This window comes from Lagopus muta, chromosome 1, assembly GCF_023343835.1.
Source record: "Lagopus muta isolate bLagMut1 chromosome 1, bLagMut1 primary, whole genome shotgun sequence".
NCBI lineage: Eukaryota > Metazoa > Chordata > Aves > Galliformes > Phasianidae > Lagopus > Lagopus muta.
The window spans coordinates 179,183,595-179,201,542 of NC_064433.1; the positions used below are offsets into that span (position 1 = coordinate 179,183,595).

Sequence of the window (17,948 nt, forward strand, 5' to 3'; positions counted from 1 at the left end):
ATGGGTCATTCAGGGAAGAAAGTCTGGAGTGAAAGCTTGTGGTTTTAGCTCAGAAAGTTCTAAGAGTTCATCTGTTCCTTGCAAAATCTAGTTTGAAAAATAGGGTGGCTTCATTGTATTAAAGTGGTAGACTTAAAATACAAGATATTTACTGCAAGCATTGTGGAGATGAGAGGAGAGAAGCTTCTCTGCAGAGGCCTCTGCAAACTCTCGCACAATATGGAGAGAAGATCATTGTGTTTTGCTCGTAAAGTTGACAGCCTGGAAAATAGATTATGACACTCAAACCATATGGTAAACAAAGACCACCACAGAAGTTCAAAGGCAAATACATGGTTAGACTTACAGCCATCTGATTATTTAAAAGCTGAGGAAAAAATGCCTTTATAGTTAGAGAAATTGTGAGGAGCTCACATGGATTCTCCCAGCCAAAAAGAAAAGAAAAAAAAAAGTAAAGGAAGTTCCATTAAATATGCTGAAAATCCTAGAATATTCACCCAGCAACAGGATTCATTCGGTCATTTACTCTCCAGAAATTAGCTTTAGAGACACTAAATGAACAGCCTATTACAAAATCTGCTGACGTTGACAAGGTTCTTCCCACTGATGTTTTTGAGTTTCTCTCTGATTGAAAGAATAAATATCTTTGAGAAAAAGATGAAGGCTACTTTCATATATCCAACTGTGCTTAGAATTTACTGTTACCTCAAAATTGTTCTTTTTGATTCTTCATTTATTGGAAACAAATAGAAAAGGTGTAGATTATTTGCTTCATTTTGCAACTAAGCTGTTTTCATGAAAAGGCCCCAAATTATCGGATTTAGCCAGAAAAAGTTTTTCCAACATGAAGAAAGACTACAAAGAGCAACAGGCAGTATCATTGGATCTGTGATGTTGTGCCATTTGTATGGCACGGCTGGAGGAGAGTCGCACCTCACTTGAGCCTGTAGCTGTTTTTGACCTCAACCAGGTGTCCTAAATTAAACTTGCAGGTGCATTTGATGGATAGTGTCAGATTTGATTTGTTTCTTTTTGAATCTGGTTTTGCTGTTATGGGACCTATTTTGGTTTCAAATTTGATTCTCTTTCTTGTATATGAGTTTCTGAATGCTGACACTGTTTTTTAGAGTATGTATTTATTTGGGCCTTCTCTTCAGCTGATCTCAGCAGGTCAAGAATCATAGAACCATTTTGGTGGGAAGGGACCATTAAAGATCATCTAGTTCAACTGCCCTTGAAGTTGGTGATACTGTTAGTATGGATTGGTTGGGGATCCTGGTCAAGGATTTTCTAGATGTCACATAATACTTCAAATTCATTTTTAAATTTGAGATCACATAGGACCAATCTCTTCCACAGAAATGTGTCTGCAATGTGTTTCATAGTTTTTTACATCTCTCTGTTCCCTTTTTTTCTAGGCTTTTGAAAAAGGAAGAAAATTTTATTTTTATCCCTCGTTCCCGTGAAGAGCTTCCAGAAAACTTTCCAAAGGAAATTCCTGGGATCTGTTACTTCCTCGAGGTCAGAAGTGGTCAGAAGCAGCCAAAACCCTCCATCACATCCGCCAGAGTGAGGAAAGTTTCTTACAACATTGGCACCATGTTCCTCCGGGAGACCAGCCTATGAGGCCTGCTGCAGATCAAAGACTCATGAAAAAGCACAAGCCCAGAACTGGGTCATGCCAGGGGAATCGGAGGTTCTTTCTATTTCACTGCCTTGTTCTGAACAAGCAGTAAAAGCTTCATGTAATGTCAGGCAATAATCATTTTAAAGGTGGGTGACTGCTGTTGGTAAACAGAGTGGAGATAGGGAAAAAAGTGTTTGAACAAATACTTCCACTTCCAGAGGAATTTCATTAGTAAACTTGAGTCTGGCCCCTTTATGACAAACAAACACAAACAAAACGAAAAAACAACTCTCACATTAGAGGTTGGTTTTGTTTTGTGCAGAATGGGTGATGGTTCTCTGTAGATTTGCACCAGCTAAGCAGAATTGAGAGTCAGTTCTGATTATGCATTCCTACATTCAGTGTGTTCTTCAGTACGGTGATGATGTTTTTTAACTTTATGAACAAACATTTCATACATGTACTGTAGAGTTGTTGTAACCTTCCTGGCAGGAGGAATTATAATTCAGTACAAATGTTGTAGGGATTTTACCTATTTTTATACATATTTCACTTTCTGGATAATTACATTCCACATACTGTAAGCTGAGTAAGCCTAGATAGCTTTTCAGAAGAAGTTACTGTATATTTCGTATATTCTGCCTATCAAAGCTTATTGTTATACAAATGGGAAGAAGTCATTTTTTTTGACTTTTTTTGGCATCAAAAAAAATCAATATTTTAAAGGAAAAAAAAAACCACTTTGGTAAACCTCTTTACCTGATGTTTATGCTAAACTTTAGATGAGCATTGTCTTGCTAATACAAAATAATGTTCAGTATTTGTCCTATAGTGCTGTGTGTCCACTGTTTCTGGGACAAAGCAAACAAAATGTAAAATAACAATTTATTAACAAACAGAAAAGTTCTGTTATACACACTGGGGCTTTTTTTCCACAACAAATTCCCATCCAAATTAATATTGGGTACAAGCCCTTCCTCTGAGAGAGTCCAGCAAATTCTGAAGCATTCTGCGTACTGGTTTTCCAGTTTTTTAAAAGAACTTCTGCTTCTGCTCTAAAAATCCTATCTGCTATTAAAGATGCTAATTTGGAAATTTCCTCTGTGGTGGATTGGATGAAAGGTTTATCTAATGTAAGCCAAAAAATACTGAAAAGGGAAAGGAAGTAATGTCTCAGATTTAATAAAAATGCCAGTTCAAGATTTAGAGCAGTCTATGTTAATTAAATGAATAATTAAAAGAAAAAAAAAAAAAAAAAAAAAAAAAAAGAAGGCCCAATTCGTGGTTAAATTTAAAATAGTTTTATTTTCTACAGTGAAACCAACTGAAACAAGAAACGAGATGTAAATCTGTCCTCCCAGTAGACACATTTTCAAGCAGTGTTTATTTCTCGGGCTTTCCTTTGCAGAAGTGACAGCAGTCAGTTTTCTTTTGTAGGTGTACTTCCTTTAAGGTCCTACTGAATTGAGCCAATATTCTTCTAGTTTTGTAAATTGTTAGAAAACATTAATGCAGTGATTTCAAATTGGCTTAGCTTTACAATGGCCTAATCCAAGGTCGAAGAAATCAAAGACAAAACTCTCAGCAGCTCAGCTCTTCTGTAATCCTAATCAGAAATTTGGGCCATATTTATGGATTTGTTCAGTTATCAAATCTTGAAGCACCTTTTGAAAATTAGTGAATAACATTCTCCACATGTTCAAATTACCCAGTTACACCTTTCTGCAGAGGGAACGACAGTGCTCCATTATTCCTCTTTGACTCAGGATAGGAACAATTCAGCACGGCACAGCCATCCTGTTACAGAAAAAAATTCACGCTTCCTTCCCATGAAGCCTGCCTCTATGAGAAAGAACCATTTTGAACCGACACAGACTTTGTCAGGTAGAAGAAACATGAATTTATTATGGAAGATGTTTTCTTGCTGAGAAGGTATCTGCATGGGCATGGCAGGGGCATTGGAACCAGACGATTTATAAGGTCTCTTCCAAACCATTCCAATGTATGATTCTATGAATATTACTTAAATAGAAATTCCCTTGTTTTTTAGAGGACCACTGATGTTAAAGATTTTTTCCATAGCATCCTTGGGATTGGAGGAGTTTATCTTCTACTACCTTGATAAACACCATCTGCAGCTTTGCTTTATGTCTGAAAAATGACTTGATGAAAACTGTTTGGGCTTGAGGTTTTAGAATTTCCATCCAAACCATCAATCCAAGAATTTTCTGCATCAAAGGGCAAGATGTTTTACTCTACATCCATTAGTTTGCATATTCACAGCATGTAGCATTCGTTTCTTTTTTTCTGGTGAACATCAGTGAGACCTGCAAGAATTATATATGGAGCAAAGTTCCAGTTCAATCATGGGAACAGAAACATTGCTTCTGAGCTAATAAAGCTGTGGTTTTGATGTCATTACCCAGTTCCCTGTAGTGATTATCTTTTTCCCAGCAATACATTTTTCTTCTAATCAATACATCAAGATTTCTTTTGGACTTTACTGGCACATCCTCATTATTCAGTAGGTGTTAATGTCAGATTACTAATCTCTCTGGCCAAACTCAGTTTCTTTTCTCACCGCCCACAGTCCTCTGTGATGAGAACAAATGAAGAGGTTCATACCAAAAGCATATTGCTCAACATCCTGTCTCTCACAGCTGCTAATAGGAAATGCCTAGGTTTATTCTGTGGGTGATCTTGGTAGATCCGTGGAAACATTTTAATGAGAAATGATGGTCAAAAGCTAATTCAGCTATTACACTGAAGAGGCATTCAAAAAAATTGTAGCACCATCCTCACAGTCTCCATTTACAGTTTGTTTGATAATCTCTGTAATCACAGAGAGAGCTCCCCAAATTGGAGCAGATTTACTGTATAATAATAGACAGTCTCCGTTTTTTATAAGTTTCTGTGAAGGTAACATGCCAAAAACTTCAGCACTGATGCTATGTATTATGCTATTTGCTTCTGTGTTATGACAGGTTAAGTTAATAGAGAAGTGCAGGCTTTCTAGAGGCACTTGATCAGTGAGAGAAAAGTATGAAGCATTCTCAGCATTGTTTCACTTAGTAGCTGCATCTGCTGCCTGCAGTATTTGGTTATACATTTATTCGTTGGACACCTGTATGAAGTGAAATATAGTTTATTAGCAAGGTTAATGCTGTGAAGTTGGTTAGATCATAGTCAAACAGCATTTGGTCAACAGTGCTTCATTTTAGTGAGAAAATGTTCTCATTTGCCTGATATTGTTTTTGTTTTCACGAATAAAAGGCTTTGCAGTGTTTTTTCCCTGGGATGTTGAGGCAGAGAGGTGCTGAAATGTAGAAATCACATATTGTAGTTGGAATTTCCTCCTGATATTTTATTTCCTATTAAATAGATGATCCTTTTTTCCTCTCTGAAAATAAAGAGTGGAGATCTACTGCATATTCCCTGCATGGGAAGGAGAATGCATGGGCCCAAGCTGGGGTTATTGGTCTTTTTGCCACAGCCTGGTTCTGTGCAGCTTGCCCCTGATCCAGGCTCAGACAGACTGGAGACCATAGGCTGACCACAGAGGCAGACTCACAGGCCAACTTCTCTTACTGAAGGCATGAGGCCTAAGTAAACAGAAACAGCAGTTATTCCCCCAGAGCACCTTTTAGAGGTTTTCTGTCAGATTTCTCCATCTACTTGAAGCTCTGTCACACAGGCTTTTCTGTGATGCAGGGCACAGAGGTCAGGAACTCAGAGTGAAGGAAATTGTAGAGCAGTGGATTAAATTTTGTTCAGTATCACTCTGGAAATACCTACCATACAAAGACAAAAGCCGCTGCATGGGAGAGTTACTGCAAAGACAGAATTGTAATAGTGTGGCTGTCTTGCAGAATCCCACAGGGTTTTGCTCTTTTAATTCCAGAAAGCTCATAGTTGTTAAATGTGGTTGTGGTTTTGACTTCACTGTTCATTCCCACATCCATTTTCAGATCTCAGTCTGTTCAGAAAGGCACTGTGGGGCCTGGAAGCATGCCTCTGCAAACAGAAAACCATCTTGTATGGGAATTGCTTATGCTGAAGAAGAAATACTTGCACTTTGTCACTAGCTGGTCCTACTGAGGTTCATCTGTATGCGGATGCAATTTCACAGTGGTGTCCCCTCCTGTGTTCATGGTGCTTCTGTGCCTGCAGAGACATCCACCTTTTCTCTGTTTTCCATTAACATTTCTCTTACATATATATATATATATATATATTTCTGTATAAAGCAAATGGTGCAGAACTGTGGCATGTTGCAAACATTTAAACATACCATAGCTCTGCGCTGAGACTTATGCTCTGCTTACTGATATTGCATTAAATATTTCTTCCTCTGAACAAAATAAAAGGATAAAGATCCTTTTGATCCCAGCAGACTTTAAAATGAAGGGGGAAATAAAATACCACAAACCAATTTGAATTGCAGATGGGTGTGAAGCTTGTATCAGTTGTTGGGGCAAGTGTAGCTGCAGAATGGCTTTCAGATTCTTCAGCATCCACAGGAAGCCCTCATGCTTTCTATCTGCCAACAAGACTAATCCAACAGCAGCATCACAAACGTCTAGCATCTTCTGCACTCTTTCATCTTCTGATCTCAGGCTTCTGCCTCACCTCTGCTGAGTGCTGACAACACACTGAGCAGACCCACTTCCCCGCCCTAACTCAGTCACAGAGCTTCTCACTCTGTTTTGGACGCTGTTATTGCTTTGTAAAATTATGCTTTTGTAATGCTACAGATAACAGCATGCTTAAATTAGCAACAAAACAAGAAGCATAAGCTTGACAGCTGTCTCTTTAGGAAAGACAAACCAGCATGGTGAGGCAGTGAAGTTGCTTTTTACATGAGGAGGCAAGTGGAATGTATCAAGCTCTACCTGGGAATGGACAGTGAGCAAGTAGAGAGCTTGTGGGTGAAAATTAAGGGGCAGGCTAAGGTAAGTGACACTATTGTGAGTCTGCACTACAGGCCACCTTATCAAGTGGAGGGTTTCTGATGAGGCCTTCTGCAAACAGCTGGAAGCAGCCCCACAGTCACAGTCAGTGGTTCTCCTGGGTTTCAGTCAGTCTGATAGTTGCTGGAAAAACAGTGCTGCCAGGTACATACAGATGGCGAGATTCATGCAGTGTATGGAGGCGAAGTTTCTGACACAAATAGTGGAGAAGTCAATAAGGAGAGATTTGCTGCTGGATCTTATTCTTACAATCAAGGAAGAGCTGTCTGGGAATGTGAGGGTTTAGGGCAGCATTCATGAGATGATGAAGTTCAGGATCTTGAGTGGAAGAAACAGGGCAATAAGCAGGATCATTACTCAGGAGTTCTAGAGAGCTGACTTAGATGTTTTTGAAAACCTACTTGGAAGGATCCTATGGGTTAGAATGTTTAGACTGTAAGGGGGTTCAAGAGAGCTTGCTGACATTCAGGTGTCACTTCAAGCTTAAGATGAGTGCATCCCTAAGAGTAAGAAATAAAGCAAAGGTGGCAGGAAATCTGCGTGGAAGTTGCACTCATGGATAAACTCAAAGGGAAGAAGGAAGTTTATGAAATGTGGAAAAAGGGTCTGGCCACATGGAAAGAATATAGCAATAATGCCAAAGCATGCAGGGATGTTGTGAGAAAGGCTACAGTGCAGTTGGAAGTAAACCCAGAAACAGTTGGCTCCCTTCCTTCAAAGAAATGTGTTATTCATTGAGCTTTTCTGGAGTTGAGGATGCCGGTGGCAGTAAAGGATGGCATGAATTGAAGATGCTGATTTTGCAGAAGGCTCCAAAGGCAGGAGTTTGACCTTCTGCTGCTACTGTTTGTGCTTCCATTGCCTCACATACTCTTCCTGTTCTGGTTCAGAATTCTGTTATTTAAAATTTAAAAAACCTCCACTCTTTTTTGTTTTGCAGCATAGTATGTGTAGTGTATGACAGATGGTGAGAAATTCTTATCATTGTTCTTATTAACATCTGTTGTTGACATGACTGCTTACATCTAAAGGAAAAGTAGGATCAAAGGGTTGATCTTGCTCTTATTTGCAGCAAAGACAATACTGCTACAGTGACACAGCAGGCAGTTGCAGGGAGGGGGAGGACCGCAGCAGAAGTTTTCACTGGCGGATTTGGGTGAAATCAGTGCAGTAACTGTCTGCTACACGTCTGATTTTAACTTTCCTAAGCACTAGACTTATCCATGTAGCAAGAAGTTATTCTTCAACAATGTTATTAATTTGCAATGCATGAGCAACTTCACAACAAAAATCTATAAACTGTTTAACTTCATATGCATGTTTGATCTTTTGTGGCTTGGCTTCTAATCATGCATGAAAGCAAATAAAACAGTGACACTGGGGAATGCAGCAACTCAGTCATAGGTCACAAGTCATTCACCTTGGCAGATGCTTACTTGTTCCTGCGGCTTAGAAAGGTTAACCTCCAGTTATTTCTGATCCCAGTGTCACTGCAGCAACTAAATGGCTTCTGAAAGAAACAGCATGGGGCATCTAGTTGGGGCTCTCATTAGAGAGGCCAATACAAGAAATTATGCAAAGTGGCAACTTTGTTGGCAGCCTTAGCAAGAAGAGCATCTGGAGGCAGATGCTAAACTGGCCATCTGCTCTTGGGATTTTAGTTTCCAATGGCGAGTGAGGCTGAACATGTTGTATTTTGGACCAAAAAAAAAAAAAAAAAGACACTGTCTTTCAGTGCTTGTTGTCCCTCCTCCCCCCCCCCCCCCCCAGATTCTAGACACAGCATGAGGCTGCCTAAAACCTGCCTATAATCTGCCTGGGTGTGCTTGTTTCTTTGTTATCACATACAACTGAGTCTAGAGATCTGTTTTTTAAGATGTCCAAGGAAAATGAGATTGATGCCATTGATTTAAGCTTCTCTAGACCAGTGCTGTCTCTGAAATCTTTTAGTCTGTGCTGCTTTTCAGAGTTTTAAATTGGCCGAAGAATTGGTAGATGGACAGATAAGCACAGTCCAGGATGAGCAGTGGTTTGATATGGTGACTATCCAGAACAAGGGCTACTGCAGTTCTAGAAATCTCTTCCTTCTGCTGTCTGAACCACTTACATAAGCTATAAGTGTTGCCAATCACAACTCCTGGATTTTGCGGTGTGTTAAAAAGAGCGTGGTCAACAGGTTGAGGGAGGTGATCCTCCTCCTCTACTCTACCATGGTGAGACCACATTTAGACTACTCTGACAAGTTTTGGGCTCCCCAGCTGAAAGAAGGCAGGGACCTCTCCTACAAGGAGTCAACTGGAGGGCCACAAAGATGACAGAGAGTCTGAAGTGTCTTCTGTATGAGGAAAGGATGAGTAACCTGGGTTTGTTCAGCCTGGGGAAAAGAAGACAGGGGGGGTTCTGATTAATGTTTATAAGTGTCTGAAGTGAGGCGGAAGGCAAATGGATGAGGCCAGGATCTTCTCAGTGGTGCAAAGTGATAGGATGAGGAGAAACGGCTTAAAATTTGAGCATAGAAAGTTCAATAATAACATAGATCTTCTTTATGGTAAGGGTGATGAAGCAGAACCACTGGAATAGGTTGCCCAAGGTGGTTATGAGGTTTCCTTCCAAGGAGATATTCAAGATTCATCTGGATACTACCTAGGCAACCTGTCGTAAGATGCCTGCTTCAGCATGGGGCTTAGACTCAACAGTCTTTTGAGGTCCCTTCCAACCCCAGCAGTTCTGTGATTCTGTGATCTCATTATGAATGTTCACCTGAGCCATATGACAGAATGCCGATATAAACCTTGCTAGTTATTCTGTTGTATTAGATGATAATAAAATATACAAATGCTATAGGGCAGAAGAATAGTTTCTGGGTTATCGTTAATATATTAACGTTAATACATTTTTTGGTTTTGTGATTTTGTTTTGTAGGCCCAAAGTTACTATTAGCAGAAGGTCTTATACTGAGATAACTGTTTTTTAGAGTTATACTTGCAGTACTTTGAAATGACTACTCTTGAAGCAGTAAGTTCAGCCATGCAACTCTATTCCGCTGTAGACTCTTGTAAGACAGCTATCACCCTAACAAAGCATTTTTTGACAAAACATGAAATGACACAATAACACCCTGTTGTGTATTGTTTGTCCTTCCATCCTCTTCTCCAAAGGAGAAGAGAATGTAGTGGAATAATTTGATTTTGTGAGGCGTTGTCTTTTTGCTAATTTTCTAAAAATACATGTTGTTATTTACTTAAATAGGGATGGGCAAAATTGGAACTACGGATCAGGATTAGAGAAGGCTTATAGCTGTAAACAGAGTGTATTAAGACTAGCCTGCTGAGTAAGACTGTTCTCCCATCCTAAAAACAACAGCATTATATGCAAGATAAACCCAAGAATGATGAATATGAGCAATAAAACAGTTATAAGTAATTGATAAGTTCTGCTTTTATAAGCAGCAGTAAATTAATGTTAAGACTGATTAATAGTCAGAGAAGAGCACTTCTTAAGCTGTTTTAGTATTTGTTTGTTATCAGCGCATCTCTAAGGTATTTTTTCCTTCCCTAGTGAGGCTGAAACACAGTATTGCATCAATATCAGTTCTGGAGCTTATTGCAAAGGAGTGTGGTTGGAAATTAATAGCTATTGAGTAGAGGTTTTTTTTAGAAGTGAGCCTGTGATAACAAATGACATGGGAAAGAGAAAAGAGGAACAAACATATTCATTGTAAAAGTTTATGTGGCATTTCTGTTTGATTAAAAAACATTCTGAATATTTTTTACAATTAAAGCACAACTGCATCATTCCAGTTATTTGCATTTGCTAGGAGGGAAGTTTTTCAAAGTCCCAAAGACTTTTTCCTCCATCCCATATTCTTTGTCACACAAACTTCTTCTGACAGCCAGAACTCATTTTGCTCAATATCTTGAGATTCTGAATGCCCAAATAAGTTTTTAAAATGTGGTTTATAAATCCATATCAGATCTTGAGAGTGTACGGATAAGGAGCCCACAGGGAGAATGCATCTGAAGAAAGTGAATAAAGATTCTGTGCATTTGGAGGTTCGATGATCAGGAGTGTACTATTACTATGTTGCAGAGTGCAAGAATGTGCTGTATGTGATGTCAGTAGGATGAGTTTTAGAATTGATTGTCCTCAGAGTTTTAGTGGAGTTGCATGAGAAATCCATTATTTTTGGAGGAGGGAAAGTTATTTCAAGTGAGTTCAATCTCCGATTGCAGAAAAAAAGTAGTGAAGGAAAAGGGAAATCTACAAATTCTTAATGTAAAAAGGAAAGACAGATGCCCCATTTTTGTTCACCGTTTGACTTCTCTGGGATAGGTCTCAGAATTTCTCTAAGTTGAGATGGTGAATGCAAAACATGTCAGTAGCTATAAAACTTTACAAGTGAGGTACTTTTTCAAGTAGAGTTGAATGCCTTCCAGGTGTGTGTAGGAATATGATTCAGTGTTAGCTCTTAAAAAAATTAATGATTCTATCATGCTTCATTAATAAATATTGTTTAGAAATGTCTAAGCTGCACATTTGGAAGTGTTGAGTCAAAGCAAAAAGATTCAAAGATTTAAAGTCTGTGACATAATTTAGAGTTCATGCCATTTCTTCAGAAACAGTTCTATATATGGAGTTTTCAAAAGCAATTGCAGCCAACGGTCATTTATAGTTAATTTCAGGTGCATAAATGCCAAGCAAATCATATTAGGTTAGGCCAAGATTGAATTCAGTTGATTTAGCATGTATTAAGAGGGAGAAGGCATCCCCGTGCCGGTCTCTAAATGCACTTCCTAGGATATCTGTGAGCACTATGTCTTCTACTGAAGCCCAAACAAAGCCCGCTCCAGGCACAATTCGCATCCCAGTACATGGCATCCATATTTCCTTACAATTAGCAGTGAAGTTGCAGCCATTAATGTTTTTGATGTTAGAATATTGCTTATTAACCTCATACCTTGCTGCCTACTTTTATCTGGGATCCAGTAGGCTTCAGAGTACCAAGAGATTTTGGAACTCCTGCGAGACTGAGTGAGGTTCTGCTATCCTAAGTCTAAGTATTTACAACTTCTGATGGAAAAGCAAACGTATACATGGAGAGAAGCACATCAGGGACAAGGGCCAGAGTTTCAAAGGGCCTTGGACTGAGCTCTGAACCAGAGGTGAGTGGGAAGATTCAGGGACGCTGCTGTACAACTCCCATCCTTCTCCCACCCTTCCATCTCTGCTATCGCCATTCCTGCCCTTGGCCATCTGCAGTGATTTCCATTGCAGGCCTGGTTGGGGAGGCCGTGGGAAAGTTCTTGGGAAGAACAGTCCTCTGCTCTGTGAACTGTCATTCTCTCCAGAGAAAAGGAATTAGGAGCAGTATTGTCTTCCCTAGCTGAGAAAACTTGCAGATTTTCCATGTAAACAGTTTCTATAATTACCAGGAAAACAAATCAGAGAGGCATAGCTGTGCAGCAGGGGCATCCTGCTTTGTATGTGCTGCTGCGATAATGAAATCCAAACCCTGCACAACTGCAGGCGCATTATTCTCACTTGCTTTAAAGGTCAGCTAAGACGCTAATTTCTCAAATGGGCTCATAGCTCTGAGACATCGTAACACCAGTCGCTTCTTCCAGCAAATTGCAGTTGTCAGAGAAACTGGATTAGTAGCTCACAGCTAAAAATAGGCACTGTGTGTCTGCCAGAGAAGCTTGGTTCAGGAACAGAGGTGAAGGCAAATCAAAGTGTCATAGCATGGAGAAAAAGCCTTGGGTTGAGCAGTTTTTGTTGTCGCAAGTTAGCTATAAAATTACACTCAAAATAACCAGAGTTGCCAACTGGAAGAATGTCAGGATTTAGTGTTGATTCTGTTTTATTCACCTTCTGGATCCAGCCTTCAGGTGCTGCTTTATCAGCTGCATCAGGCTGGCAGCAGTTGCATGCAATTTGTGCTATGATTTAAGCAATTATTTTTACTTTTGTGTTCAGAAGCAGACCAACTTACAGTCCAGGAATAATCCTTTTTCTCAGAAGGAGCAGTGAGGCAGTGAGTGGCACAGGCTGCCCGGAGAGGTGGTACAGGCACTGTCCCTGGAGATGTTCAAGAAAAGGACATGGGTTAGTGGGCATGGTGGGGATGGACTGATGGTCGGACTGGATTAACATAGTGTTTTTTTCTAACTTTAATAATTCTATAATCTTTACCACTTTCTTTAGAAATTCATTCTGTAGGATGTGCCTTTTCTGTGTACCGTCTGTAAAATCTCTGCATTTTAGATTTGAGGCACTGTCAAGTGTAGGGTATAAACAATAACTTCTATCAGTGAATGAAATTGCCGCAAAAAATATTAGTAAATATTGTAAATAATTTGTAAATTCTGTGCTTTTGGCACCCATTGCTCATCATTGTCAGAGGGGATGGGAATACTTCTGATTTTAGATTTAGATAGCATCAGTTCCATTTATCTGGTGTTACTGCAGTATTAAGGACTGGTAGTGAAGCAGAAATGTCAGGACAAGCAGCACCAGCAGTTGTCTGTGTTTCACATCCTACACACTGTGCACGCATTTCATGTTATACTTTATATTATAGAACATAATATGACAAAATATACAGAAAAATGTTTGGGAATTAAAACCACAAATATGTGGATGCTGCAGTGCCTGATAGCTATCCTGAGATAGTAGGTGGTTTTATCGTTTACTTCTGGGATCGTTCTGAGCTGTCACACATCCTTGGCATCCATCCTTGTTTTGGTGGAAGGCATGATCCTCTCCAGCCCTATAGCTGATACTAATCAGCTATGTTTGGAGCTCTTACAGACAACTGTGGAAAAGTAACTCCGTGCTACTTACTGATAAAGTTCTTGTGATTTATATTTCTTTAGTGAGATAAATCAATGATTACAAGACTTTTTCAAAAACAAGCCAGTGTTATTGGCATAGACTTCACAGCTTGGACTCATCAAGTCATGATTCAGACTCATCCCAAAGTCTCTGAGTACATGCTGAACTTTGCATGCAGAATTCTCCTGAAAGAACGATCACAATTTGAAAGTTTTTTGTTCCATACTGTCTGACCCCTCACTCCTCCCATCCAAAGGAAAACTCATGAAAGTTATGAAACTGTGAATAGGAAACCTAACGTTTCTGCTACTTAGATCTGTCACTTTCCTCCAGGAGTCAAATACAGTTCTCAAATTGGTGGTTTACCTGGCAATTTGTTCAGACTCATCTAAATTTCCTCTGCAGGTAACTCCAGAATGATTACTCTTTGATGCCTTAGAGATCTATCTTTGGCCTTTTCCCTTTGATTTCAGTGTTGCCAAAGTAAAACCTGAGGGCTAATTTCTGTCTGAGCTGCTTCAAACACCTCCTGTAACAGGGCCAGATATGTGCAGAGGTAAGATGTAGCTACAAGTAAGAAATCTGGTTTATTGTAGGAAGGAGAATGTTCACTTGAGTCTGTGGTACTCAGTTTTAGGAGTAGGAATTTAGGAGTTATCAGCCATTAGTGGTCAACTGTTTGCTTAGAGCAGAGCAAAGGGAAGGAGCAGTTCAGTGAAGTTTTACTCTCAGCTTTCTGGTGGCTGAGAATTGCCCCTTGTTTCTCACTTCTCTGTTTTGCAAACTGGATGAAAGTATTTAGTATCCTAAAATGTGAATACTGACCAACTCAAGGTCTGCTCTCCTGGAAGTGGGCCAATCTTCCCTGAGTGCCAATGAGTTCTGAAAATTGATTTTATTGTGTTCTGTAACACTGTAATGCTGCAAGCACGTACGCAAGTAATGCAGCGTATATCAACAAAGAATGCTTACCATAAAGGTAATGTTGGATGTCATTAAGTAATAGTGGAGCTCTGACAGGGTTTAGAGCACTGTGGTGTTTGTGAACAGTAGTAGTTTGCATAGGATTTCTTGTAGAGCTGATGGTAACCCAACTAACAGCAATATTTCTGTTTCAGTAATGTATAGGAGAGGTAGAGTGGTATCTCTGTACACTTCTGTTACCTTAATGGTTATGAGATCAATTTAGTACTACATGAATCTGGTATTATTTTCAAACTGTGACCTGTAATCTTCTAGGAAAAAATACGGCAGGTTAGACTCTTACTGAGAGCTCATGTGGACAAAAAAGCTCAGCAAAGCATGTAAGCCAAGATCTTCCCACACTGAAACCAATGGAGTAACAACAAAATCCAGACTGGTTTCTTACTTTTCCTAGCTGTCAAGAAAGGAATCCACCTACCAAAAGAAACAGAACCCGCGCAAAATATCTCATGCTGCATTTCAGTTTTGTTATTGTGAATTTATTTGGCATTTAATGGTCTGGAAGTTACAGTACCTCTGGTTGAAAATTACTGTTTCAGTTATGGCTGTTCCCCAGACCAACTGAACTTATTAACCAAAGACTTACCTACTTGAAAACAAAACAGTGAAGTTTGGTTCTATCATTTGTGACTTTGACTGGAAGCAGCTGACATGTGCAATACATGTACTGACCAAACCTGTGTCGTGTCATTGAGCAAGAATTATTCAAGGCTGCAGCACTGGTATAGCACAGCAGAATTCAGTATTAATCCCTCTGTGGAAACACAAATCTATGTAATAAATTGATGTGCCATATGTGTAGGCCATGGGAAAATTGTGCGTGCAGTGAATTACATACAGGCTTAAAAGCTTTAACATTTGTACTGCTCTTCCTATAATAGAATGTATATCTTGATAGCTGTGACCCTATGAGCTTCTGACAAATATGTAAGCTAAAGTTTATTCTTCTTGTTTTAAAACTGACATTCTGTGAATTGTTGTTTACACAGTCCTCCACAGAACAAGGAATCTTTCTCCATGTGTTGCTGGAAAACAAAAAAGCAGATGCTATCTGTAAACCTTGCAGGCTGGAGAGATCAATCAGGGAATGTTGGTCCTGAATCTCTTTCTGGCGAGTTGCTTTTTTTTTTTTCCTCTCCACTAAATGCAAACAGTAAAAAGGCCAATAATCTGGGCCTTCTTTAGAAGAAACAAAACATATATTCATGGCCTGGTCAGCTTCTGTTGATACTTTTGTCTTTCTACTTCCTTTCACTTAAACTTTGGTGTTATGAGTCTTGCTGACTATAGCAATGGAGGGCAGTTTGCCTTCTTTGCTCTTCCTTTATCCAAAGAATTCAAGGTCTCAAACAAGAAGAAGAAACTTTACAGAACACATGCAGACATGTTGTTAACAGAGAGTGGAAAGGTAAAACAGCCTTCTAAAAACATTCCAGTTTATCTTTTAATGACATGCCTGCACTGCACTGGGGCTTCACATTTTGCTTTCATAGTGTGACCTGCTATGATGTTGTTTGTTACAATGAGGTTCTTTTAGATTGTCCAAAAAATTTTACTGTTTGTCACTATATTAGAAACATAACGTACACTCTATAAGGAAAGCAATATACAATATACTATACATCTATTTCAATGCCTCTAGTTTTAGGCTAGTATTCATATAAATGTTTATAAACAAAATACAGATTCTATTGTTCATTACAGGACCAAGCAAAGAAGTTTTGCCTTGTCTGAGTACTAAAGGTTGTCTAAACAGTAACATTTCTCTTCAACAACTTCTCTTTTCTCATGCTTCTAGTTAACTTGTGGTGGTTATCCTACCCCAATCCTTCGTAAATGCGTTTGAAAGGGAAAGTAATGAGCTCTCTTAGCGCATGATCTTTGCACAGTACCTGATTCATAAATAAATCTATAATCTCATTTATGAGTTGCTAGTTACCAACAGAACAGCAGAGATCCCTCTGAAATTCAGCTGAGTGCATTCTGAAGAACCTTGCGTTACCTACTCAGTTTTGCAAAATTTCTTGAGTCCTTATAGAAGGCGTATTTTCTGAAGCTTTTGATGTGGATACAGCCTTCATCAAAAATTGTTCTAATTTCTGCTTCCTGTTTTATCTTGAAGTTTAATGATATGGAGAATTTATTTTAAAAAAATCATATGGGTTTCCTTCAAGAGAGTTCTCATTTCATTTGACCTATTCCTTTTCCTATTCCTATACCTGTTACTTATTATCATATTAGTAACATAATAATCAGTAAAAAATTTTGGTTTTTTTTTTCAGAGAAACTATACAGAAGAACATTTTCTTCCTGACTGTGACCAGGATAACCAACTTATATTTCAGAGAGAAATCAGTGAATAGGTGATCAAATAAGATACTGTTACAACAAATCCAGAAGTTTTATATACAGAGAGAGTTGAAAAGGGAAGTTACCTGGTTACTTTATCCAATCATTCTGTAAATGCAATTCAGCTGCCAGGTCTGACTTCAATCATCACAAATGTAGTGTATTCTATGGAAAGCGTTGTCAGAGCTTTGCTTTCTAAGCACTGCAATAACATGGTTTGAAAAGTACCAGCTCATTTGCACTTCCAGGTGCTCAAGATACCATCCAGACAGTACTTACTATTTTTCTCCAACCATTCAGAAAGTTAGCGTGAATCTATGTCTCTGCATTACTCCAGTACCACAAGTGGGGAGTGCATCGGGTAGTTTGCTGCAAACTTGCTTTCCCATGCAATGAATTGGATGAGTAACTGCTTCATCACTTCTGTGATAACTTTTTTTTTTTTGGTCTTTTTTTTTTCTGACACCTCTTCAACTGTGTCATTAGCTCTGTCTCGGCTTCTAGAAGTCTGCTGGATAAAGGCCAGACTACAGACCTGCACTAAAAAGTCTGTATTTCAGATTAAAGTAGTTTTGTGTGGGTATGTTGAGCTTTCTGCTAGGAGCAGACCAAGTTTGCAAATGTACTTGGCTCATCTCAGCCAGTGGAGCTGATGTTTATAGGCACAACAGATGCTGACATGCTGCTCACCTAGCACAGACACGTGGTCATGCATTTCACTCTGGTGAATCCTTGGGTAAAAAATGAAATTTGCAGCATTTTGGATTTTGTATGTAAAGTAGTACATGACTTCTACTGTGTGCTCTCTGTTTTATGAAATGTGTCTGAAACGAAAAAGATAATGGGAGAGAGGGTGTGAAGTATGAGGACAGTTGTGATGTAGAACTCATTTGTCAAAATTTGTGTTCTTTTAAAACTTGTTTCCTATTGCCACATGTGAAAGTGACACCATTCAAATACAACGGTCAGTGCTGATCTTTGGTCTTTTAGAAGATGTACCTGAGCTCGGCAGGTAAATATTTACTGAGTAGCTACAGCACTGCTGTGGGGCAGGAGGTGACTGTCCTTTTTAATAAGCATTATTTGATGATTAATTGCTGAAGTGATTAATATCCAAATTCCATATTGGGATTCGGCAAATAAGGTGCATTTTCCACAAATCAAGGCTTTGTGAATTTTGAATG

At 39.1% G+C, this 17,948-nt stretch overlaps 1 protein-coding gene across 1 annotated transcript in view; it reads left to right on the forward strand.

The window, feature by feature from the left end:
* Window positions 1-15,554, forward strand: part of GUCY1A2 (guanylate cyclase 1 soluble subunit alpha 2) — a 148,860-nt gene extending 133,306 nt beyond the window's left edge. Inside the window, exon 8 of the mRNA XM_048935281.1 lies at window positions 1,419-15,554. Coding sequence (XP_048791238.1) covers window positions 1,419-1,626 — 208 coding nt within the window. The 3' untranslated portion in view covers window positions 1,627-15,554. The remainder of the gene's footprint in view (window positions 1-1,418) is intronic.
* The last annotated feature ends 2,394 nt before the right edge of the window (window positions 15,555-17,948 follow it).